Genomic DNA, 23,748 nt, shown 5'->3' on the forward strand with positions numbered 1-23,748 from the left:
GCCCTTTGTACCATGCCATTGACCCTGGGTCAGGTCTCCTTACCTCAACTGGTTTCCGACGTAAAATGAAGAAGTTCTCTGCTCTCATCATCATGAAGCGCATAAATTTGTGACACAGGATCTTCTCAATCTCATCGGCCTGTGGAAGGGAAAAGGGACAGCCATTCACGTTTTTCAGGTTGAGTTGCAATGACCACCCCACCCTTCATCTCCCATCCATGCTTGGCTTACCTGCTTCACTGCAATGCTGACTCGCACAGAGTTGATTGACCCTTCAATTAGGACTTTTTCTTTCTCATTCCTGCTGATGATCACTGGCTGCAGCAGTAACTCCTTGCTGCTTCTGAAAACCCAGAGACAAATCTATGTCAGCGACCACAGGGAGGCACATTTTGTCTCTCCTTTGGAAGGATTCCAGCCATAGCACAATCCAATGTTCTCTCCTCTCCCCAACCATTGAACTTTTATTCCTAAATGCAAGCTCTGCAAGTTTTCACCATTTTTTTAAAATTCAGGAGGCAGTGCCCAAAAGTTGTGGAATTCCTTCTCCAGAGAGGTACATCTGGCACCTTCACTGTACTGTTGTCATCATATGCTGAAGGCATACCTCTCTACCCTAAGCCATTTGACATCTGAGATACATTTTTTAGAGTCCACCCTATTATACTGATTGTTAGTTGTTTTAACTATGTTTAACATGGTCTTTTTAATTTCTTGTAACCTGCCCTGGGACTTCATGGTGAAGGGTGAGTAAGAAATCATATAAACAATTCTTCTTTGGACCAAGACTTCTGTGTTAAGTTAGCTTCCAGTGCCTATACAGATGCCTGGCAAATGTAGATAACATATGGCCTGCTGGCTGCAGTCTGCCCTCTGATGCCTGTCCCTCCAGCAGCTGATATGTGATAACTCAGCCACCGGAGAGCTGTTCTGGGGAAGGTACATTCCAGACACAGAGCAGGGGCTGTACACTGACAATCACTGTCCCAAGGACCCTGTACAAGGGATTCATTCAACTACTTGACCAGAAGAATTGAGGTAGAACATGTAAAAGAGCACAATCAGAGGGAGTTGCTAAGACTCTTTACACAAAACATCATTAGAAGTGCCTCTCCAAGTTCCATAATATTCACTTTCCAACTTTTAGGGAGACCCTTTGACCTGGTAAACCATCTTGTTCATTTTGTGAGCAATCCAATGTCTATGAGCCAGGCAGCTCTAGAATTTGTTCCTGCAGCTAGTCTGCCAGAAGACCGAAGAAGGTCCAAGTCTGGCAGTTGTGGGCAAATGCCTTTCTGGCATTAGTCAGACCACAAGCACTTCCTCTTGTGTAACTGCACTTTCGCTCACACAGAAGATATTGGACTCAGTAAGAAGCAGTGGGAAAGTACAACTATGTACCTAAACTCAATCCCCATCCCTGTATTTGTAAATGCAAAATAAGTCCATTAATTCAGAGTGCAAAAGGGTGATCCAGAAGACAGGAGCGTTGGGACAGGGGTCACAACATATCAAGCCTGTTTATCCAATATAGACTCATTGCCACAGCCCACCTATTGAAATTTGGTATGTGGAGTGTAGTTTGTGATTCTAGTTAGAAAGTAGATCTTACTTGTTGCAATCCCACACATGCAAGAGGTATTTGTAGAGTAAAAACAATAAAATCATTTATTACAGGAGTTACATAACTTAGAAAGAGAAACTTTTCTATCCAAGTTAAGCAATCATTCTAGAGAACACAAAGGGAGCCATGCTTGCTGTTTTGTTCTCAGAGGATAGATCCAAGATGACCTCTCATCTTGAATGAGGAGTATGAGATGGAAGTTGAAGAGGATGCAGCCTAAGCAGTCTAGACTTCAAAGGATAAAGAGGTCAGCATAGAAGTCAAAGACATAGAGATAGTCTAGGAATGTGGAGGTTCCTTACTCTATCTGTACCAAGTCCATGCAAACCCCTTTCTGCAAGGTGAGGTTCAGCCAGACTTCTAACACCACTGCAGTACCTTTCTGCAAAGTATTGATGTAAACTACATACAATACACGGAATACAATTGTTGTAAAGATAGTGACATAAGAATGAGGACCAGGAGCTTGCAAGACAGGCACAACAAAACGTATTGATTTTACACCTGTACATTTCAGGCCAACTAATGCACCCATATGAACCATGGTGCATTAGTCATATTTGCCTTCTGAGCAAATGTAAGATTATCCATTTGTTTCACAGCTGAGACCTTGTTCAAATATTTCTCTAAACTGATTACTCACATAATTCAGTAACATTTTGACATATCTGCAAGGACTCAATGCTCAGAATTAGATGGCTCCCTTTACACACTTTCACATAGATTTTACGGCAGTGGGGAGGGAATAAACAGCAGGAGGAGGCAAGCAGAGAGCAAGCAGATGCCTCACTCGTTGGTGGCCATGCCACCTCTTTCCCATACTTAATACAAGTCAGTAGAATGGCATTTACTACACTGATTTCTACCAGAATGATTCCTGGGCCAGGCCCTTCTTAGCAAGGAAAACTCTCAAGTGGGAGGGCAGGAAGGTCAGTTTACCATGAGTATCTAAGCAGCTGCAGTTTCCCCTCAGCCGTTAACCAGACTTTCCAGCTAAGGAACTACAGGGAGATAGCAAAATGCCCCTTTCCTTGCTACTGCTCTTCATACGGCCATCTTTCTTCTGCTCCCCGCCCAAGACAGTAGAAAAAGGAAGTCAAGGCAAGCCAGTGGCTACTCATTCAGAGATGACCCAGGAGGTTAGGGAAGTCTTTGGTTAGAGCACCCAAGAGGATGCAGAAGGAGTGGAGATATCTGAATGCTGCAGTCCATGCATATCTCTTTGAATAAAACCCTGTGCTGAAATTAGAGAACATTAAAAATGGGCCACCCACAATTTCAAAAAGTATGAGGAACAGTATATATGGAAGACTGGATTTGTGTAACTGCATTCACCATGGTCCACTTATGGAATGGAGCAGTTGTATGACAGTTGACATGCAGAATAGGAACAAGACAAAAATAAAACAAAAGATATAATAATAATAATCTCCAACTGATCAACACTGTCCATAGCAGGATGGTCAGATACTTGGGCCATGGAAATTATGGAGGAGGTTACTGTAGTCACAAAAATATGATACAATGAAGGGGAATAATAAGCAGAAGTCAAGAAATGAGAAGGTAGAGGGCACTAGTGCCATGACAGCTGGGAGAAAATACAAACAGCAAAAAGATGAATCTAAAAATGCAAGCCCCCGGACAACCAAGAGGAGCTTTTGTGTTGACCAATTAACAGTGCACACAAGGTCTACTCATAAATAAGTTCTACTTAATTCAGTAGTGCTTACTCCCTGGTAAATGAGGTTAGGACTGCAGCCTTAAATGTTCCACAAATAGATGTTATTTTTTTAAAAACGGGATTGCAGCCTTTTTAATTTATTTGATTTTTTTATTCTATCTTTTGGGGTATATACCCTTCCAAGGTGGCTTACACGCCAGCAAAACACATTGAAACTCTAGGTTTTCAAATAACAACAGACAAAACAGATTACCACAATGTAGACCACTCGTTAAAAAAAAAAAAAAACTTTAAAAAAGTATTTAGGGTATGGGAAACCTTGAACAATGGGTGGCGAGAGAAAGGTAGCAGAATTCAGATGCATACCATCTCTCCACCAGCAACCTGTCCTGACAGCTATCATTTCACTTTGGAGCGCATTGCAATGTGGAAACTTTTCAGTCCCCATGGCAACCTTCAGGCCCTTCCATTCATTCTCCCACGACTCCACCTCCTCGTTTTCCGCACTTCCGCATGCGGCTTCTATCCCCAAGCCTCTTGCCCGCTTCTGTTGCCTCTGCTTCCCGCAATGAGCCCTTGAAGAAGCATTCAAGGACCGTTTCCATCAGCCGCCCTTTCGCTTTGCGCACATTGCTTTAACCCCCGGCATTTATAGGTTTAAATTAAAAAACAACAACACCCATTCATCAATCGACACCAATGAATGGCCATCTGAAAAGAAAAAGCAGGGAGCATCGGCAAGGCCGAAGGAGACCTTTCCCCCTCCCTCCAAATAAAGCTCATTATTATTATTATGATCAGCATTTATTATGCAGCCCCATCCTCCCCCAATACCCACCACCACCACAGACACCCACCTGACTTCCACCTCCGGCTTGTTGTGCCGCTCCACCACCTGGGACGAGAAGTTCTCCAGGCACAGGGCGGCCTGCAGGGTAGCGCGCACAGCATTGAGATAGGGGCGAAGAGTGGCAGTCTGCAAAGAAGGAGATCAACCGCCCCCCCAAAATAAATAACGTCACACCTTTAAAACCGCGTCCCGTGACGTCACCGCGCGCCCTCCTCCTTTGGGCGGCAGGGAGCCTGTCAGCCGGGCCTGAGCGAGGCGTCTCCCCTCAGCGGCAAGGGGCAGCTTCCCTTCGAGCCCTCGGGAGCTGCTCTTAAACTCCCTCCACGGCGCCGGCAACGCCTCCCCTCCTGCCCTGACCGGTTACAGCCAACGGACAACCCTCCTCCCCTTCCCCTTTCGGCGGGCCTCACGCTGCCCCTGTCAGCCAGGCCCACCTTGTCACCCCCTTCGCCCACCCACCCCCCTCCAACTCCCTCACCATGGCAGCAAAGGCGGCGGCGGCGGCAACAGCCGAGGGTCTTGGTCCCAGTAACGGAAGCGGAAGTGGCCCCCGCCAAGACGCGGAGGCGGCGCTCGCGGTGGGGGGGGGGAGAGAGAGAGATCCTCGTTTCTGGTTCGCTCCAAAATCTTTCGCGGAGGGGGGTGGATAGGTGGATGCGAGCGCTGAATACCGGCTCCTTTCGCTCCCTCCGAGTTTCTAGAATTAGATGAGGTCGGGATTTCTACTACAGCGTCGGAAAAGAACGCAGCTAGCACTTTTTGGTCTGTTACCGTTTGCTTTCCTCGCTCTGTCCCTCCTGACACCCCCTGTTCCTCAGTTGGTACGACCGAAGCCTCCCCGTCTCCATATTTGGGAACAAGAGATGTGTGGGCGTGGCCGGAGGGGACACGGGCCAATAGCAGGAAGCTGAGCAAGGTGGAGAGGGGAAGAAGAAAAAAAAAAAAGCCCCGTAGAACTTGACTCTCGGCCAATAGGGGCGGGGCGGCGGAGGGAGCGTCCAGCCAACGGGGAGGCGCCGCAGGAGGGGCCAGGAAGGAAGGGAGCGGAGCTGAGGAGGAGGAAGCAGTTCTGCGGGAGAGAGCTCGGTCTCTATCTATACAGTATAGCCTTCGCCCTCCCCCGCCTCGCGGTCGCGAAGGCGCCCCACCCGCGGCGCTGCTTCTCCCCCTCCCTGCACGCATGCGCGGGCCTTGGGTGAGTGTAACCCGGAAGGAGCCCCTGAAACCGGAAACTACCCCAGCAATCTCCCCCCTCCTTCCTCCAGCGCCCCCTCCTGCCCCCCCCCCCACCGCTCATTCATCACCTGTTTCTTCATCCTACACAAGCCCCAGCCTTTTGGGTCCTTATTTCCAATGCTGCTCATCCCACCTTCCAAACCCTCATTGCTTTGTGCTTTTCTTCCCTTGCACGTTTGTGCCTTAACCCTGCAGAGGGTCTGCCCTCCCACTGCCCATTCTGCGGTCCCTTTCCCAGCTGCTGGTGTTCTGTAGACTAGCCTTGCCTTCTCGTTCTCTTTTCCTTCTCCTCCACCTGCAACCTGCTTGCTCCCATCCCTTAAACACTTGCCCCTCACTGTGGCTCCTTGCCTGCCGGGCCGATGATACCTGTCACCGTGTCTCCATTGATGCAGGTTTCTTGGCTGTGAGCCGCCTCCCTGTCTCCGGTTATCCGTAGGGTAAGAGTTCTCTGTGCTAACCTGTGTCACTTTAACCGTTATCGTTTTTGTATTTTGTTTTGCTTTTACGCCCTGCTTGTTTTGATCCTCCCTCTTGGCACCTGCATTTGTCGCTGTTCCGTTCCTTCATGTCACTTTCTCTTCGTGCAGACCCAGCTAGCCACACCATGTCTGAGCTAAAGGACTGTCCCCTTCAGTTCCACGATTTCAAGTCTGTGGACCACCTGAAGGTGTGCCCTCGCTACACAGCTGTGCTGGCCCGGTCGGAAGATGATGGCATCGGCATTGAAGAACTCGACACCCTGCAGCTGGAGCTCGAAACACTGCTGTCTTCTGCCAGCCGCCGGCTTCGGGTGCTGGAGACTGAGACCCAGGTCAGGTGGAAATCAAGCTGCTCCATATAAGGGAGATGCTTTATTTCAGTGGTTCCCAAACTTTCCCCCATCGTGGATCATTTGAAAATTGCTGAGGGGCTGCCTACTGTAGCAATTCTAATGTGCTGTGCTAGATGCTGTATGATTTTTAATTGGATTTAATTGTGATTGCATTGTTTTATTCATCTAGAATGCAGTTTTTAATAGAGTGCAAATTGTAAAACAGTATAAGCAGTTAAAATAGAATTAAAAATTGATACAAATATTTAACACGGTGGTTGTGGCATCTCCTGTCTTCAGCCACAAATCCACAGATGTGTTGCAGACCACCTGAATGATGATTGCGGTCCACTTGTGGTCAGTGAACCGCAGGTTGGGAACCCCTCCTTTATCTCATTCAGAAAAGGGCAACCTAATTTATCAAGGGGTGTTGGAGCAACTCCACTATGAAGAAAGGTGACAATGCTTGGGGATATGGTGTAGAAAATTATACATGGTATGGAGAAAGCAAATAGAGAAATTTCTCTCCCTCTTCTAATACTAAAAGCCTGAGACATCCAATGAAGCTGAATGTTTCAGGAGAGACAAAAGGAAGTGGTTCACACAGCACATAGTTAAGCTATGGAATTTGCTCCGACAAGATGTAATGACAGCCACTGACTTAGATGTTTTCAAAAGGGGATTAAGCAAATGTTCTCCCTCTTCTGTCAGAGGCCTTATGCTTCTGAGTAACACTTGCTGGGAATCACAAGTGTTGAGGACACTTTGTACTCGTGTCCTGTTTGTGGGCTCTTCCACCAGTGCAAGCAGTGTAGCAATTGATGGAGCAAGGCCTTGCAAGAGTCCCAGGGCTGTATCCAAGAAAGTGGAATGCCTTCTGCTCCTGCAATAGAATTCGCCCCATACATTATCCCCAGATGTACACTGCAACCCCCTCCCCACAAAATCTGCCCAGGGAGGCCTGCAGAGGGAGGGCAAGTTCTGTTGTGCAACCAGAAGTTCTTCCACTTGCACCAGTTCGTTTGCTCAATTCAACTCCTAGATGTGCAGAAGTGGGAGATGGGTGCAAAAAAGCTGGACAGCACCTAGAAGGTCTTTTTCGCATGCCTGCTACACTCCCTGATTCTAAATATGGATTTATATATATTTATATATTGCTCTAGCACAGTGCACTTCAAGAAAAAAGCACTTGTTGCCCTCTAAGAGCCAGTGTGGTGTAGTGGTTAAGAGTGGTATACTTGTAATCTGGGGAACCGGGTTCGTGTCTCCACTCCTCCACATGCAGCTGCTGGGTGACCTTGGGCTAGTCACACTTCTTTGAAGTCTCTCAGCCCCACTCACCTCACAGAGTGTTTGTTGTGGGGGAGGAAGGGAAAGGAGAATGTTAGCCGCTTTGAGACTCCTTCGGGTAGTGAAAAGCGGGATATCAAATCCAAACTCTTCTTCTTCTTCTTCTAAATGTTGTCTAGCATACGGCGTTGCCAGTGATGGAGCCACCTTTCTCTGGTGAAACCTCTTCCAGCCCCTGAATTCCCCCCTCCCCAGCTCAGGTGTGCTATGAAAAGAAGAATGCAGTACAGGAGTCACTGGGGCCAAGGAGATGGGAGCAGTTTTGGGGCAGTGACCTAGGAGTCTTTGAATGAATGAATGACTATATCACCTTTTCCCCTAACAGGAACTAACAAAGCAGCTGTTTTGTTTTTTCAGATCCTGACAGATTGGCAAGACAAGAAAGGGGACAGGAGGTTTCTGAAGCTGGAAAAAAAAGAGCATGAGTTGGGCACTCCTGTCAAACATGGCAAACCCAAGAAACAGAAGCTGGAAGGGAAAGGAAGTCACAGCACAGGGCAGGGTCCCGGTCGGCCCAAATCCAAGAACTTACAGCCCAAAATCCAGGAGTACGAATTCCCAGATGACCCAATTGATGTGCCCCGTATCCCCAAAAATGATGCACCTAATAGGTATGTGGGAGAGGGATTTCCATTGCAGCAGTAATAATGAAAAATACTTTGTTACATATAATCTTCATATCTTGAAGGGAGAATTTCTCTCTCTCTCTCTCTCTCTATCTATCTATCTATCAATCTATCTAAACAAACAAGATGTAACCCATTGTTTTGGGCGCTGTATGCAGATCAAAGGAAATGAGTTGCGTTGCGTATTTTGTCTCCGTACAAAACCCCACAAGGTATGGTTGGAATATTGCTGGATAATCAGTTTTATATTACAGTGGTGCCTTGGTTTGCAGCCATAATCCGTTCCGGAGGTCTGGTTGTAAACCAAAACAGGTTGTAACCCAAGGCGCGCTTTAGCCAATGGGGCCTCCCCAAAAAGGGGGGGGGGGTTGTAATCCAAAGAAAGGGACACACACTTCCGGGTTTGTCATGGTTGTAATCCAAAACGGTTGCAAACCAAGGTACCACTGTACTTTAGTGTACTCCACTGAGGAATTCAGGTTGTCTTTTCCTCTTTTCACCCGGCCAGAGTACTTGAGCTACAGGTGTGTATGTTTCTCAGGGTCAGTGTCCTGCTCTCTTGCTTGCAGGTTCTGGGCCTCGGTGGAGCCATACTGTGCTGACCTCACCAGTGAGGAGGTGCGTACCTTAGAAGATCTCCTCAAGCCTCCCGAAGACGAAGCAGAACACTACAAGGTAAAAATCAGCTTGATGGAGACACTTCATTCAGCCTGCCTGCCCCTTCGCAGCCAAGTTTTCTGACGTCCACCAAGTAGCCCTTTTTATTTTTATTATTTTATAATTTTTAATTTATTTTCCATTTAATCATATGCATTCACATTATAGAATTATAGAATCATAGAGTTGGAAGAGACCACAAGGGCCATCCAGTCCAACCCCCTGCCAAGCAGGAAACACCATGAAAGCATTCCTGACAGATGGCTGTCAAGCCTCCGCTTAAAGACCTCCAAAGAAGGAGACTCTACCACACTCCTTGGCAGCAAATTCCACTGTCGAACAGCTCTTACTGTCAGGAAGTTCTTCCTAATGTTTAGGTGGAATCTTCTTTCTTGTAGTTTGAATCCATTGCCCCGTGTACACTTCTCTGGAGCAGCAGAAAACAACCTTTCTCCCTCCTCTATATGACATCCTTTTATATATTTGAACATTATCATTATCATTACTTCACCGCCCAGGCTCTTTAGAGCCTATCAACCTCCTTCCCTCCCGCCACGTGGCTTTCAAAATTAACATTTATATCGTTGCATTTTGTACGTTTTCCAATTCTAATTACACTCATTACACAATGGTTCAAAATATAAATAAATATAAAAAGGTGGAAATTTTCTCATTACAAGTAGTCAGACAACCCTGCTAGTGATTTTAATTGCTTACAATAGTCTTTCAGATATCGTATGAATTTACTCCAGTCCTTTTGGAATACTTGATCGTGCCGGTTTCAGATTTTTCCTGTCAGCTTCGCCAGTTCTGCAAAGCCCATCATCTTCAGTCATATGCCATTCTTCATTCATTGGTACTTCTTGTTGTTTCCATTTTTGGGCTAAGAGAATTCTTGCCGCAGTTGTTGTTGCATACATAAACAAGCTTCTATCTTCCCTTGGTATCTCTTCACCCACTATACCCAATAAAAAGGCTTTTGGCTTTTTTAAACAAAAGTATTTTTAAACATTTCCTTTAACTCATTACATAACATTTCCCAGAAAGCCTTTACCTCTTTACAAGTCCACCACATGTGGTGGAAGATACCTTCCCTTTCTTTACATTTCCAACACTACCACGTGCTGGGATGTGAGAAATGTTAAGAGAAGCCAGCAGGAAAGATGGTCCTGGACGTTTACATTACAAGAGAGGTTAGCCTGCGAGTCCTGCTTTACAACAAACCCAGTAGATAATAGGAAGGAAGCGTTCAATCACAGGTTACCTAGTGCAGCCTGGGTCTGTCCCTGGCCCAACATAACAGCTCAATAAAAAGGGCTACTTCTTATCTTTTGATACTTGGCTATTGCTGGATGTGGAACTTTTATAGCCTTAACACCAGCCAGATATGTGAGCCAGCGGTGCCAAAGTGAAGGGAGCCACCTCAGTTATCTTTAGCGGCAAGGTCACACGTTGATGCTTCCCAGATAATGCAACCAGCCTCTTGTTCACATTCCCTCTCTTGACCTTGGACATCCCCCTGCTTCATGAAACACCTCTCTTGTCGTTGATATATTTTACCTTGAAAAACTTTTATCTGTCCTTTGTGCCCAAGAATTCAACATGGCCTGCTGCCATAAGATTGGAAGAATAAAAGATGCAACAACTGGGATTATATAAAATCCCAAAGCCAACTTAAACAACAGCTGTCACATTATTATTATTATTCTTATTATTATTTATTGAATTTATATACCACCCTATACCTGGAGATCTCAGGGCGGTTCACAGAATAAAATCAAGATATAAAACCACAAAATACCCAATAAAAATAAAAACAACAACCCAATAGTTCCCCCTCCCCCCCCAAAAAACAACACATTTTAAAAGGGCATAAGATGTAAATCGGATCCACCAAAGGCCTGGTTAAAAAGGAACGTTTTTGCCTGGTGCCTAAAGGCATATAATGAACAACAGAGAGTCACAGAATCACAGAATTGTAGAGGTGGAAGGGACCTCAAGGCTTATCCTAGTCCAACCCTCTGCAGTGCAGAAATCTCAGCTGAAGCATCCAAGGCAGATGGCCATCCAACCTCTGCTTAGAAACCTCCAGTGAAGGAGAATCCACAACTTCCCGAGGGAGACGGCCCCCACTGTCACGCAGCTCTTGCTAAATGGAGATAAAACTTCACACATACCCTCTTTCCTCAGTAACAACTGGCTTTGGCAAGACGAAAGAGCTCTCCTCTGCATCCACCTCGCACCAGTATTTCATTTGAGCATGGGAAGTGTTACTTCTGCCCCTGCTTAACCGTGGTTTTGCCTGCTCAGCGGGCTGCACCTGCCATTGGGCATGTTGGATAACTGTCCTAGCAGACAATTTGTGCTCCTCTTCCCTTCTTTGCCTGTTGACCGCTGCATTTAGCTACGATGCCTATTTCAGTTGCCTAGCCAAAGGTGACTGGAGCATCACTAAAAGCTAACAAAAGGGAGGGTGCCTGACACATTGAGGGGCGCAGCGGAGTGCAGTATGGAGCAGGTTTGTTGGGGGAGGGAATAAGGTAGTGCACATTGTGAAACGGAGGCAAGGACTAACGGGAAGCTCAGCAGGCGGGAGGAGGAAGTGGCAGAGGGTAGGGGAGTGGGATTTGTGTGGAGTTACATCTGGGGAGGGAGCAAAACATCTGGACATTGATTAGCGGGGGCAGAGTTAGACTCGCCGTTCCGCCCTGTTATTGCACAATGTGAATGCACGGTTGTCCTGCCCCTATAGATCCCACCTCTGGGGAAGCATTACTCCCAGCGCTGGGCCCAAGAAGACATGCTGGAGGAGCAGAAGGACGGGGCTCGGGCTGCAGTTACTGCTGATAAGAAGAAAGGATTCTTGGGACCCCTGACAGAGCTGGACACTAAAGGTACCCAAGAGCTTCTCTGCGGAATCTTGTGCGCAACGGAGTGTGCCATCTTTTCTGGGGTAGATTGCAGCTCACCAATACGGGCCACGCTTTATATGCAGGGGTGTAGCAAGGGGGGGGGGTGTAGGGGGCAGACCGCCCCATGTTCCATAATGGAGGGGGTGATAAATAACAAGGAACAATTACTGCCCTACTAGGGCGGTTCATAAAAAAACTTCTTTTTTAAAAAAAATGCCTGCCCCAAAGGTCTTATCTTACTATACTGGGGATTATATAGCTATATATGAAATTTCATGCATATCAGTTAATATCTTGACCCTCCTCCACCAAAATAGCTGTTTACTTGGCTGTTTTCCTATGTCGTGAAGGCTGAAATTTCAGTTCTGTGGAGCACATTCTGTTCCCAACCCTAACCCTGTGGAAAGCCATCTAATTAGACTTTAATTTGATTTTGAGATGTTTTTAGGAGGTGATTTAATTATTGTTTGATTTTATACCAATGTTATGTATCTGATGTTAGCCACCCTGAGCCCGACTTCGGCCGGGGAGGGCGGGATATAAATAAAAGTTTTTATTATTATTATTACTTGTTATTATTCCTTTGTAAGAAAATATGAAATAACGTAAAACCATTTTTGTGGGGGGGGGGGACAAGAAATTTTCTGCACTGGGTACCACCTGACCTTCCTACGCATCGGGGGGTGGGTCACAAGTTTTTTTTGCCCCCGGGTACCAATTTACTTTGCTACGCCCCTGTTTATATGTCCTCAATACAGTGCACACTTTATATGTTGACATGCCACGGGCTTCATGCAGCCCTGAGTCAAACTCTGTGTTGCCCTGCAGGGCTCTTTCCCCGCCACACCTGAGCTGTTTAGCCCTAGGAGTAGCTGAGAAGGGCTCCCATGGGCATTAGCCGTTCCCGGACAGCCAAATGGGTGGGAGGCACATGGCAGGATCACTGAGATCCCGCCGTTTGCCTCCCGCTTCCTGCATGCAGTTGATCTCTGTCATTGGAGAGAGATGGAGGGGAAAGTTGGCAGGGTGATTGTGGGCAGGGAGGCAAGGAGTGAGTGAGGGCAGGGGAGAGAGAGAGAGAGAGAGAGAAGGGGAGGACCCAGGCCCTGACCACACCTACTGCCAGCCCTGACCCCTCTATGTCACCTTTGATCCACCATTGTATGTAGCACTTGAAAGCTTGCCCACCCTTCCATTATGCAGATCAGCCTGCAGGTGTGACTCCCAGTTAACTCAGGATTCTTAGGTGGAAGTGTTTGGATAGAATCATAGATCTGTATAGAGTTTGAAGGGACCAGAGTTTCCCAAACTTGGGCCACTAGCTGCTTTTGGACTGCAGTTCCCATCGTCCCTGACCACTGGTCCTGCTAGCTAGGGATGATGGGAACTGTAGTTCAAAAACAGCTGTTTCGGAATCCCTGATCTAGTTCAATCCTCTGCAATGCAGTAATAGGCCGCTGTCCCGTACGGGGATTGAACCTGCAACCTTGGCATTAACAGCACCACGCTCTAGCCAACTGACCTACAGACGTATCTCCGTTTATGTAACCCTCTGGTTACGTAAACTTCAGGATGCGTGCGTGGCAAACCTGGAAGTATTTTACCTGGTTTCGCCGCATGCGCAGAAGCGGTCCTCGGGTTGCGGAAACCTTGGGATCCGACCGGACCTCCGGAACAGATCCCGTCCGCAACCGGAGGTACCACTGTATTTCCCTAGGCTGACAGTGCCTTTAAGGTTTGGTGGCCCTCGGCTTTTGGTAATACGGTTCTTCCCATTGACTTGTGTCGCACCCGTGGGTGTGGTTTCCCCTACGGCCGTGTGGTTATTATGGGAAAGCCCCAACTCTTCCCACCACAGAACATTCCTACGCGCCTGGGCGTCTTTCTAAGGATTCCCGCTTTTGCTTAAGGTGCCAAGCCAGCCGGCCCATCCCGCTACTCAACTGCTCCTTTGTTCCCACCCTTTCCAGATGTTGACGCTTTGCTGAAGAAGTCCGAGTCCCAGCATGAACAGCCTGAGGACGGCTGCCCCTTTGGACCTCTGACCCAGCGGCTTCTGCAGGCGTTAGTAGAAGTAAGCGGACAAAACCCAGATTGGGGCCTCCTCCTTTGGCTTCAGCAGGCCCTGATTTCTTGGGGAGAGGAGGTGGCAGCCTGTAAGCCTGGAAGACCCTGTAAGCCTCACCTCTCCCATATCTCTCCCTCTCTCTCTCTCTCTCTCTCTCTCTCTGTAGGAGAACATAATCTCCCCCATCGAAGACTCGCCTATTCCCGAGATAGCAGGCAAGGACTCTGCAGCTGATGGGGCCAGCACTTCCCCCCGCAGCCAAAACAAGCCCTTCAGGTGAGCGCTTCATAAGATAATGATAATTAATAATTAATAATAATTTATTGTTTATACCCCACCCATCTGGCTGGCGTTCCCCAGCCACTCTGGGCGGCACCCAACCAAATGTTAAAAATACAGCATTAAACATTAAAAACATTAAAAACTGCCTTCAGGGCTGCTTTCAGGTGTATTTTAAAAGTCAGATAGTTGCTTATTTCCTTGACATCTGATGGGAGGGCGTTCCACAGGGCAGGCACCACCACCGAGAAGGCCTTCTTGCCTGGTTTCCTGTAACCTCACTTCTCACAGGGAGGGAACCTCCAGAAGGCCCTTGGAGCTGGACCTCAGTGTCCGGCTGAACAACGGGGTGTGGAGACGCTCCTTCAGGTATACAGGACTGAGGCTGTTTAGGGCCTTAAAGGTCAGCACCAACACCTTGAATTGTGCTTGGAAACGTACTGGGAGCCAATGCAGCTCTCTCAGTACCGGTGTTATATGGTCTCGGCGGCTGCTCCCAGTCACCAGTCTAGCTGCCATATTCTGTATTAATTGCAGTTTCCAAGTCACCTTCAAATGTAGCTCCACGTAGAGCGCATTGCAGTAGATCCGTGTTCCTTTTAATTCAGCCTTCTAGAAATCTGCCCTTCCCTTTCCCTCCATTGGCTGTTTTTGGAGTGGAGGCTGGGGGATTTCCTAATATAGTCAAACCTTGGCTCCTGAATTCCTCCGTTATTGTACGTTTCGACTCCCAAGCGCCGAAAACTCGGAAGTAACAGCTCCGGTTTTCAAACAATTTTCGGAAACGGTTTCCGAGGAGTTTCCCCCCCTTTTATCTCCATTGACTTCCGACCGCCCTTTGATCCTCGGTCATCGAACGCTTCGGAAGTTGAATGGTCTTCCGGATCGGATTATGTTCAACAACTGAGGTTTGACTGTAAATCATGACAGCAACCAAACTCTAAAAATGGGTTCCAGATCTGAGCGGCGTAAAAGGGCAGCTGTGAAAACTAACAAGCAGTCCAAGTTATTTGCCATCGGAGGCTTGTAAAAAAAAAAACAGGACTTAAAAACAGAGAAAAAGATTAACCTTTCAGCTCAAAAGTAGCTATGTTGGTGACAGCTTTGTGGGAGAGGTGGCACTGCCAGGTGGTGGGGTAACTCTGGGAAAGCTGTCGGTGCCATTTCCCCCCACCCCACCCAAAAAAGCAGCCCAGGACTAGCCACTGGTGCCACCTTTCTTTACAGCTTTTATATACCCTTTTCTGTCACAGGTGACCTTGAGACGGCTTACAAATGATAATATCAACGCAAACCATGAAACACAATGGGCTTTATCCAACACTGTCTCTTTCCCCTCCACTCCCCTGCACACACACACGGCACGCTCCCAAAAACTGGGGGTTGGGGCCCCTCTGGAGTGGATTTGGGGAGAGGAGACGAAGAGGAAATCTGCTGCATGAGTCGAACCCGGTGAAAACATAAACTACAAAACGATGCTAATTTTGCATACCGCTAAATTGCCAAAGATGGCAATCAGTTCCGACCATACGGAAAGGGGAAACAGCTCTTGGGAAGCCGAGGCTGAGAACGAATGACTCAGCCAAAGCTTGCCAGGTGTTCCAGTTTACTGGAAGGCTCCTCACCTAGGTCTAGACCAGTGTTTCCCAACCTTTGGTCTCCAGCTGTTTTTGGACTACAACTCCCATCATCCCTAGACCAGTGGCCATGGATGAGGGGAATTGTAGTCTGAAAACAGCTGGAGACCAAAGGTTGGGAAACACTGGTCTAGACCTTATGCTCCGCTCCCCGCCACCAGACCTCTCTGAGTGCCAAGGTTTCCCTCACCGCGGCACCGCTTCTTGTGTCCTCTCGCAGTGTGCCCCACACCAAGTCTCTGGAAGGCCGCATCAAAGAAGAGCTGATTGCTCAAGGCCTGCTGGAGTCGGAGGACCGGCCTGCTGAGGACTCGGAGGACGAGGTGCTGGCCGAGCTGCGGAAGAGGCAGGCTGAACTCAAAGCCCTGAGCGCACACAACCGAGCCAAGAAAGTCGAGCTGCTCAGGTGGGAAGAGGAGGATAATGATTTCTTGCCCATCCTTCACCCCTAGCCCCCGGGGTGGGTGGCAACGTTGTAAAAATGCAAGGTTGAAACCAGTTAGAATAATTTACCATTTTTTTAAAAAAACCCAGATGTGGGTGGAGAATCTAATGGCCTCATCCCTTTGCCTTCTTGGACATGCAGATGTTTTTTGTTTCATTTTTATTGCCCTCCTCCTCCTCCTCCTCCTCCTTGGGGGTTGGTGTTCCGGACCAGAGCTGGATAGAGATGGAAGCGCAGACTGCCGCAGCTTAGGGTTCTCATGGTGTGGTTGAAACCTCCCTGTGTTTTATCCAGTTTGAGGCCCCTTTATGTTAAGGACCACCTTTCCCCATAGGAGCTTGTCCAGACCCTCAGATCATCATCGGAGGCCATTCTCTGCATGCCACCTTCCAGGGAGACCTGGAGGGTCTCAGAAAGAGGCCTTTCCTGCCTTAGCCTCCTGTCTGTGGGGCGCTCTCCTCGAGAAAGCTGCAACTTGTATTATTATTATTTATTAAATTTGCCCTCATTTCAGCCCCAGGCAAATATGGTTTTGTTTTCCTGGGCATGTGAATGGCACCAGTGACCGGATTATTTAAATACTTCTGTGTGTCAAATATAAATAAGTTTTTCCCCCTTTAATTACCGTGTCATATTCCTGTTGCAAATCTGCTTCGGGGGGCTGCTTCCCGTTGCTGAAAAGCAACCCGCAGATCCCGCGCAAACCCCCTAACCCCTTGCAACCCTTTTGCAGGCTGGCCAAGGAGGAGCTGCACAGACAGGAGCTGCGCCACCGGGTGCGCATGGCTGACAACGAGGTGATGGACGCCTTCCGCAAGATCATGGCCGCCCGACAGAAGAAGCGCACCCCGACGAAGAAGGAGAAAGACCAGGCCTGGAAGAGCCTCAAGGAGCGCGAGAGCATCCTGAAACTGCTTGATGGCTAAGTCCCCGCATCCCAGGGGAGTGTTAATCGGGAGCCCCTTGGCCCAAGCGCCTCCATTTTGAACCGTGGTTGTAGGCTCCACTTTTAAGGGAGGCGACAGCTGCAAATAGGGACTGCAGCAGCTCCCTCTATTCAGCTTACCAGCATCCTGTTGCAGCCAGGGATCTGGGCAGGCTGGACTTGGCCTGGTAGCCACCCCTCCTTCCTGCGTGTGGCTAGGAGCACTCTCTGTGTGTGAGCTGGGGCAGGGGGGGCCTTGATCGCTGCTAAAGTTGGCAGTCCCTCCTCAGACATCGGCAGGGCCGGCTTGCGACATTGGAGACAGGGAACGGGACAGAACCTACGAGTCGGGCCTGAGAATCACACGGAAGCTTCCAGGACTGTGCCTGCAGCGTATAAACTTGTGGAGGCGGGTGGCTTCGGATTCTGTTTCGTATTTCCCGCCACGCTGCATGCGAACCTTCAGAGGCTGCAGAGACAGCGGAACCTCGCAGGCGGTGGCCAGAATTCCCCAAGCGCCTGAGTGGCATTCAGCTGGGAACAATTTGCCGCAACACTCCGTTGCCCTAGTCTGGGACAGACCCAAGTTAAAATGGCCAGTGAAGCTCAGAAACTGGAATACCTGACCCCTAGGCGGTGTAAATAGGTGCCTGAAGTGCGTGGCATTGGGCAGTAGAGGGAGCTGCTTGTCTCTCGCAGGGTCTCAGACTGTTCACTGTTGGCCTGTGACAAATAGTGAAGGTCCCTGCGCTGTGGAAGATTGTGGGTGTTTGTGAGCCTGAGAGGCAACCCTGACCGCTTTCCTCTGCTCTCTGTCCTGCTCAGCCTCTTCCTCTGGTGGTGTGATGTCTTCTCTCCCTGCTTCCCCTTTCTCTGATTGTCTGAAGTACCTACCGAGGGGCTGGCCTTGGTGTGGGAATCGAGCAAAGGTTTGCCCCTGGGTTCTACGATGCAAGGGCTGATTGGAAGAGGCAGGTAGGGCAGTACGTTCCCTGCAGGGCAGAGAGAGGCAGGTGGGATTTGGCATTTGGGCAGAAGGGAGGGGCTGAGTGGCCTTGGCTGGGCCTGCACCTATCTCAGCCACACAAGAAAATCACTAATGGGAATAGCAGCTGGAACCTGCGGTGGGGAAAGCCGCTGGGTATGGAGAGTCATCTTCCGTCCACTCCGAACCTGTGTGTTTGCTCCCCTGGCATCATACAGGGAAAAGCCCCAGACCTGAGAAAGCGAGTGAGGGAGAAGTAAAACATCGGGTTCTCTTTCCCCATCCCCTATGGGAAAGAGAAACGAGCAGGAACTGTCTTATGGGCAGACTTCTCAGATCCACAGGGAGCGGGGAAAGGGAGTGGGCAAAGCAGAGATCACCTGAGTGGCCTGAGATGGGCTGAACCCATGTAGAGAACTCTCAACCCTGCCAACTGCATAATATCTAGCCAGGCTTCGGGGTGCATACAGGTCAGGCGAGGCCAGCACTGCCTTTTCTTCCTCTGTTGGGGTACATTTGCCCGCCAAGAGCGGTTGGGATGCTCCTGCTCGAGCGCTCTGCCTAAGTTTCACCTTCCTGCTTCTTGCTCCCTTTATGTGGCATTGGGGTGTCAGGTGATTGACAGGCAGCAGGCCTGTCAAAATGGCCCGGAGGGGAGGGGGCCAGGAAGCTGAGGACCCAGCTTTATACAACTGGCTGTAAGTGTGTGTTTACCCTTACTGTAGCCATGCCATATTGCAGCGCTGCACAAGGGAACCTCAATCTCCGGCTGGCGTCAGAGCCGCCATAGCACAATTCCAGCACAGCAGTAGGAGGAGATTGAAGCAAGGCTGTGGGCTTCCTCTTGGACACACTTCACCGTCTGCATCTGCAGACTTCTTCCACCTCCGCTGACTTTACCTCCTTCTGAAAGTTTGACTGGGCAGCTGACGGCTGTCTTAATTAAGCATACAATGCCTGTGTTTAAAAATGCCCTTGGGACCTGTTCTCTACCCCCCACCACCACCACCCCACTCCTTTCACGTACCAGCAACTTTCAAACACTTCCTCCTGTGCCTGCCTAGAGGAGGTTTCAAGCCTCATTGGTCTCCCAACATGAGGCGACTCTGGGAACAGATGGTATTGGGGGCTGGAAAGGGCAGCGGCGGAGAAGCCAGGAGGAAGATCTGGCATTTGGGAAAGGATCAAATGAGTTCTTCGACACTGCGGTCTCTTCCAGTTTGTGTCAACATGGTGCCTCACTAGAAATTCTTCCAGAGTGTCAATAAACCCATGACTATGAGAGCAGCTGGTGTGTTTGGGTGTAAACTTTGTCAAGGAGTCATAAGCTGTCAACCTTACCCCTTTTTTGCGGGAAATTCCCTTAGGAAGGTTGACAGCCTCCCCAGAAGGGAAGGCCAAAAAAGGGAGGGTTGACAGCTATGTCAAGGACTCGAGGGTTTGGATAGGACCCAAGAGGATGTTACTGATAAATTTGGGTGCTGTAGGAGAAATTGACAGAAGCTGAAGGGGATCTAGCAAACCCCGCCCTAAAATAGCACGGGAGACTTTGGAGCAGGCTAGCGCTAGCCCAGGCTTTGGATGTATTCTTGAAATACAACCAGGTGAGCCCGTACTCCTAGGGCTGAAAGGTCAATACTACTGGGAAGGTATAACTAAAGCTTGTTGGAGAGAACTCCCATGATCAGATTAGAGCAACTGGAGGATATAATTCAAAAAGCATTGATGCAGCAGAAAAGAGGGGGAGGTATGTGTTTTGTGTGTGTGTGTGTGTGTGTGTGTGTGTGTGTGTGTGTGTGTTTGAAGTGTGCTGTCTGCAGGGAAAGATGAGCAGGGTAGCTTGTAAAGAGGAACTGGTAAAAAAAAATTTAAGAGAGAAATAAAAGCCACATTGTGGCTTTCACAGCCCACTGAACCAAGGAAAGGATGGGGATGGTGAAACAAATTACAAGGAAATGTTTCAAGGAAGCAAGACTTTAATTGACTTCAACTGCTCTGATATCTGCTAGGCTTCAAGCTCTACTAATCAGGGAATCGCCCAACAAATTCCTGCCAGACCTTGCTGACAAAAGCTTCCTCTTCCAGAAGGCGGAGGAATGAATTAGGGGGGTTGACTGTCCTTGATCTGAATTACCGTATATTGCGGCGTAAAAGACGACCCCAACCTTTCCAGTTAAAATATAGAGTTTGAGATATACTCAACCACAGATTTTCCACCCGGCGTATAAGACGACCCCCGACTTTTGAGAAGATTTTCCTGGATTAAAAAGTAGTCTTATACGCCAGAATATACTGTAATAGGGAAGAGTTGGGGGGGAAGTGGCCGCAAGTAATGATGGAACTTGTCATTTTGTGTAAAGCCAAAGCTAAGGATCAAATGTGTACCTTGGATTTTGGGAAAGCTGATTTTTTTTTAACAAGTTCAGGAAAATACTACCTAGGATTTGAGTGCCAATGTGGTGTAGTGGTCAGTGTCAGACTAGGACCTGGGAGACCAGGGTTCAAATCTCCACTTGGCCAGGAAGCTCACTGGGAAACCTTGGGTGCAGTCACTGCCTCTCAGCCTACCCTATTTCACAGGGTTGTTGTAAGAATTAATGGGTGGGGATAGAACCATGTTCACCACCTTGAGCTCCTTAGAGGAAAAAGGCAATAAATAATGCAATAAATAAATTCTGCAGCTAGATATACTGACAGGAAAGGAGTCAAAGTTGGGTGGCATCTTCCGTAGGAGGAGTTACTAAAAGCACAATCTCAAACCATTCCAATGAGAGAGAAATGAGAGACATCTAAGAAAGCCAGGGTGGCCCCCGCAGCTTAATGAGGGGCTGGAAACCGAGAGCACGGTGTTTGAGAAGTGTAAGGAAGCACAGGTAACCAAGTAACCAGGTGAAAAGCCCGGCCTGTAGGGCCAGTGTCAGGAAAGCTAAAAGCTCGGAACAAGCCGAGGCTGGTAAACAATGCAAAGAGCAATGAAAAAGGGCTGTTTTCATGTGCACTTGGAGCAATGGTTCAAGTCCTGCTGTTCAGTATGGATGGTGAAACGTGAACAGAGCTGCTCAACTGTTTCCCCTGTCTTCTCCCTTAAGGGAAACTGTCTAATCTTAAATAGAAGAAGCATGTAATAATTTATGGCAGAAAAAAAAACCCAGTGGCAGGTAGCCCTGCTCTGATAGATAGATAGATAGATAGATAGATAGATAGATAGATAGATAGATAGATAGATAGATAGATAATTTATTACGGTCAGAGACCAGTTTATAAAAAACACTGGGGTACAATCCCAGCAGGAAATGCGATAATCGTATAGACACTTAAAAACTTTAAGATAAGCTACCACAGAGAAATGACCCAGAATCGCCCATGGAACCGAGTTTGGGGGATTTCTTAATGAACTAGTTTGAATCGGGGGATGGTCTGCACCTACAAATCTGTACACAGAATCTGGTGACCATCCTGGTCCGTCTTCAGATCTTTGCCTAACAGGAAAAGGTCGTATTTTTGCTTTTCCGGGAGGTCAACGAGCCTCACTAGCGGGGGATCAATGGTCTCACCATGTGCCTCTTGATAGAAGGGACATCTAAAAAAAAGTGCTCTGGCCTTCCTATTTCCCCCAAAGAACAGGCACAAAGTATCTGAGCATAAGGGACTTTTTAACAGGATCCTTCCAGGACTGGCAAGGGCAGAGCCGAGCTTCTGGCGAGTGTAAAAGCTCTTCTTGCATTTTTGGATACGAGAAAGAAGAGATATGCTGCTGGTGCGGCTATCTCTCTCTCGATTTCTCCAATTTTATAGTCGGCCTGCTCTTTTCATTGGAAGTCCCGCATTTTAATAAAACTGTTCAGAGTTTAGATAAATTAGATAATATTTTTATAGTACATTTTTGTTTTGTTATAAGTTTGTTTTAGAATATTGTGTGGCCTATGTATGTGACGGTCTTCTTGTCCCTGGTCTGAAGGAGCAGGTTTCAAGTCTCCTCTGAACTAAGCTGTGGGTGGGTGTTAATCCTAAAGTGTTTTGGGGGGGGGGTTGTACACCTTGTACATGCAGAGTCCCTCTGTGCCTTTGATATCTGGGCTAATGTTTCAAAATCCTCCAGTATACTAGTCCTTTCGAGGTAGCCTGCTTCGAGAAAGTCCTCTGAGACAAGGTTGGAAGAGCTGGGTATACTTAGCATACAGGAGGCTGAGGAGACTGACAGACACTACAGCGTTCTTCAAATACTTGAAGTGCTGTCACATGTTGTTGTCGTTCAGTCGTGTCCGACTCTTCGTGACCCCATGGGCCAGAGCACGCCAGGCACCCCTATCCTCCACTGCCTCCTGCAGTTTGGCCAAACTCATGCCAGTCGCTTCGAGAACACTGTCCAACCATCTCATCCTCTCTCGTCCCCTTCTCCTTGTGCCCTCCATCTTTCCCAACATCAGGGTCTTTTCCAGGGAGTCTTCTCTTCTCATGAGGTGGCCAAAGTATTGGAGCCTCAACTTCAGGATCTGCCCTTCCAGTGAGCACTCGGGGCTGATTTCTTTAAGGATGGATATGTTTGATCTTTTTGCAGTCCATGGGGCTCTCAAGAGTCTCCTCCAGCACCATAATTCAAAAGCATCAATTCTTCGGTGATCAGCCTTTATGGTCCAGCTCTCACTTAGATAAGGTCAAAACTTAATGGGCAAAACTGAATCTCAATGCGATTAAGGTACAGAGGTTTTGCGGTGGAAAACAGAGAAAAACAACTTGCTGGAATAGCAATTTGATCAAACACAAGACGCCCCCCGTTTCCTAAGATGCTGGGATCTCGACCTGCACTTCGTCGGGTTTCCTGCTGTGCATGTTTTTCCTCAGAAGCCCACCCCACTCAGGTCAGCATGCAGAGGATTGGGAGCCTCATGCAGGTGCAGAAAAGCTCTCTTTAAAAGAGTAAAAAGCAATTATTATCATTATTTGTTTGTTTCGAACCTATTCTGAGGATCTCATCTGCGTTGGAATAGGAAATGGATGTTCCGATGCGAATTCCTTCTTGCGTGCATTGTAGCATAAAGGAAGATGTTTAAATCAAATGTGCTTCCTTACCTCATATACTTTTATTTATTTATATTTATCGTGGTGGGAGAATAAGAGCAGACAATTAACAGAGCGCTCTACTCCACTCCACCCCGTCTCGTCTTCCATAGTACAGGTACCCTAATGTTGACCTTACGGGCTGCAGCTCATGGCGTTACAAACCGTAGCGGATAAAAACTAAATGACTCCTGGAGAAGGGAAGCCACCCCTAAAAAAAAACCCCAAAAACTTTGTAAACCACCCCCCCTCCCCGGATAAAATTCCTCTCCAAGGCCCTGCCTGTACCATCCCTAAATCAGGGAGCCAAGAGCAGCGCGGTGTGTGAGCGTGCGCGCTCCTGCGCTGCGTATTTATGAATGGAGCGGCGCTGCTTTCTCCTCCATCCAGCCCCGTTTTTTATTTCGGTTTAATCCCGTCGCCAGGCAGCTCCCACCTCCCGAGCCTCGGATTGGCTTCCTGCGGGCGCCAGCTCCGCCCTCTCGCGGTGACATCGCCGTTGGCTGGAGGGCGAGCGCGCACAGAGCTTGGGAGGAGAAGGCGGAGAGGCGTGCGACCACGGACGCATTTCCCCCGTCTCGGCTGGCGGCGGCGGGGCGCG

At 48.3% G+C, this 23,748-nt stretch overlaps 2 protein-coding genes across 3 annotated transcripts in view; one reads left to right on the forward strand and one right to left on the reverse strand.

Annotated features, from left to right (window-relative positions):
• Window positions 1-4,737, reverse strand: part of LOC117042333 (tubulin monoglycylase TTLL3) — a 39,936-nt gene extending 35,199 nt beyond the window's left edge. The window contains exons 1-4 of the mRNA XM_033141882.1: window positions 4,634-4,737; window positions 4,163-4,281; window positions 232-343; window positions 44-139 (exon numbers count right to left, since the gene is read on the reverse strand). Coding sequence (XP_032997773.1) covers window positions 44-139; window positions 232-343; window positions 4,163-4,281; window positions 4,634-4,636 — 330 coding nt within the window. The 5' untranslated portion in view covers window positions 4,637-4,737. The remainder of the gene's footprint in view (window positions 1-43; window positions 140-231; window positions 344-4,162; window positions 4,282-4,633) is intronic.
• Window positions 4,738-5,105: 368 nt separating this feature from the next.
• Window positions 5,106-19,376, forward strand: TADA3 (transcriptional adaptor 3). Of its 2 annotated transcripts, none has more exons than XM_033141411.1 (9): window positions 5,106-5,350; window positions 5,982-6,205; window positions 7,913-8,166; window positions 8,751-8,856; window positions 11,591-11,732; window positions 13,721-13,824; window positions 13,985-14,094; window positions 15,955-16,140; window positions 16,913-19,376. In XM_033141411.1, the coding sequence occupies exons 2-9, from the start codon at window positions 5,999-6,001 to the stop codon at window positions 17,103-17,105; spliced, it is 1,302 nt and encodes a 433-aa protein (XP_032997302.1). In that variant the 5' UTR covers window positions 5,106-5,350; window positions 5,982-5,998; the 3' UTR covers window positions 17,106-19,376. The 2 variants fall into 2 exon arrangements, with proteins under 2 accessions (XP_032997302.1, XP_032997301.1); XM_033141410.1 differs by lacking the exon at window positions 5,106-5,350 and adding an exon at window positions 5,473-5,831.
• The last annotated feature ends 4,372 nt before the right edge of the window (window positions 19,377-23,748 follow it).

This window comes from Lacerta agilis, chromosome 2, assembly GCF_009819535.1.
Source record: "Lacerta agilis isolate rLacAgi1 chromosome 2, rLacAgi1.pri, whole genome shotgun sequence".
Classification (NCBI taxonomy): Eukaryota; Metazoa; Chordata; class Lepidosauria; order Squamata; family Lacertidae; genus Lacerta; species Lacerta agilis.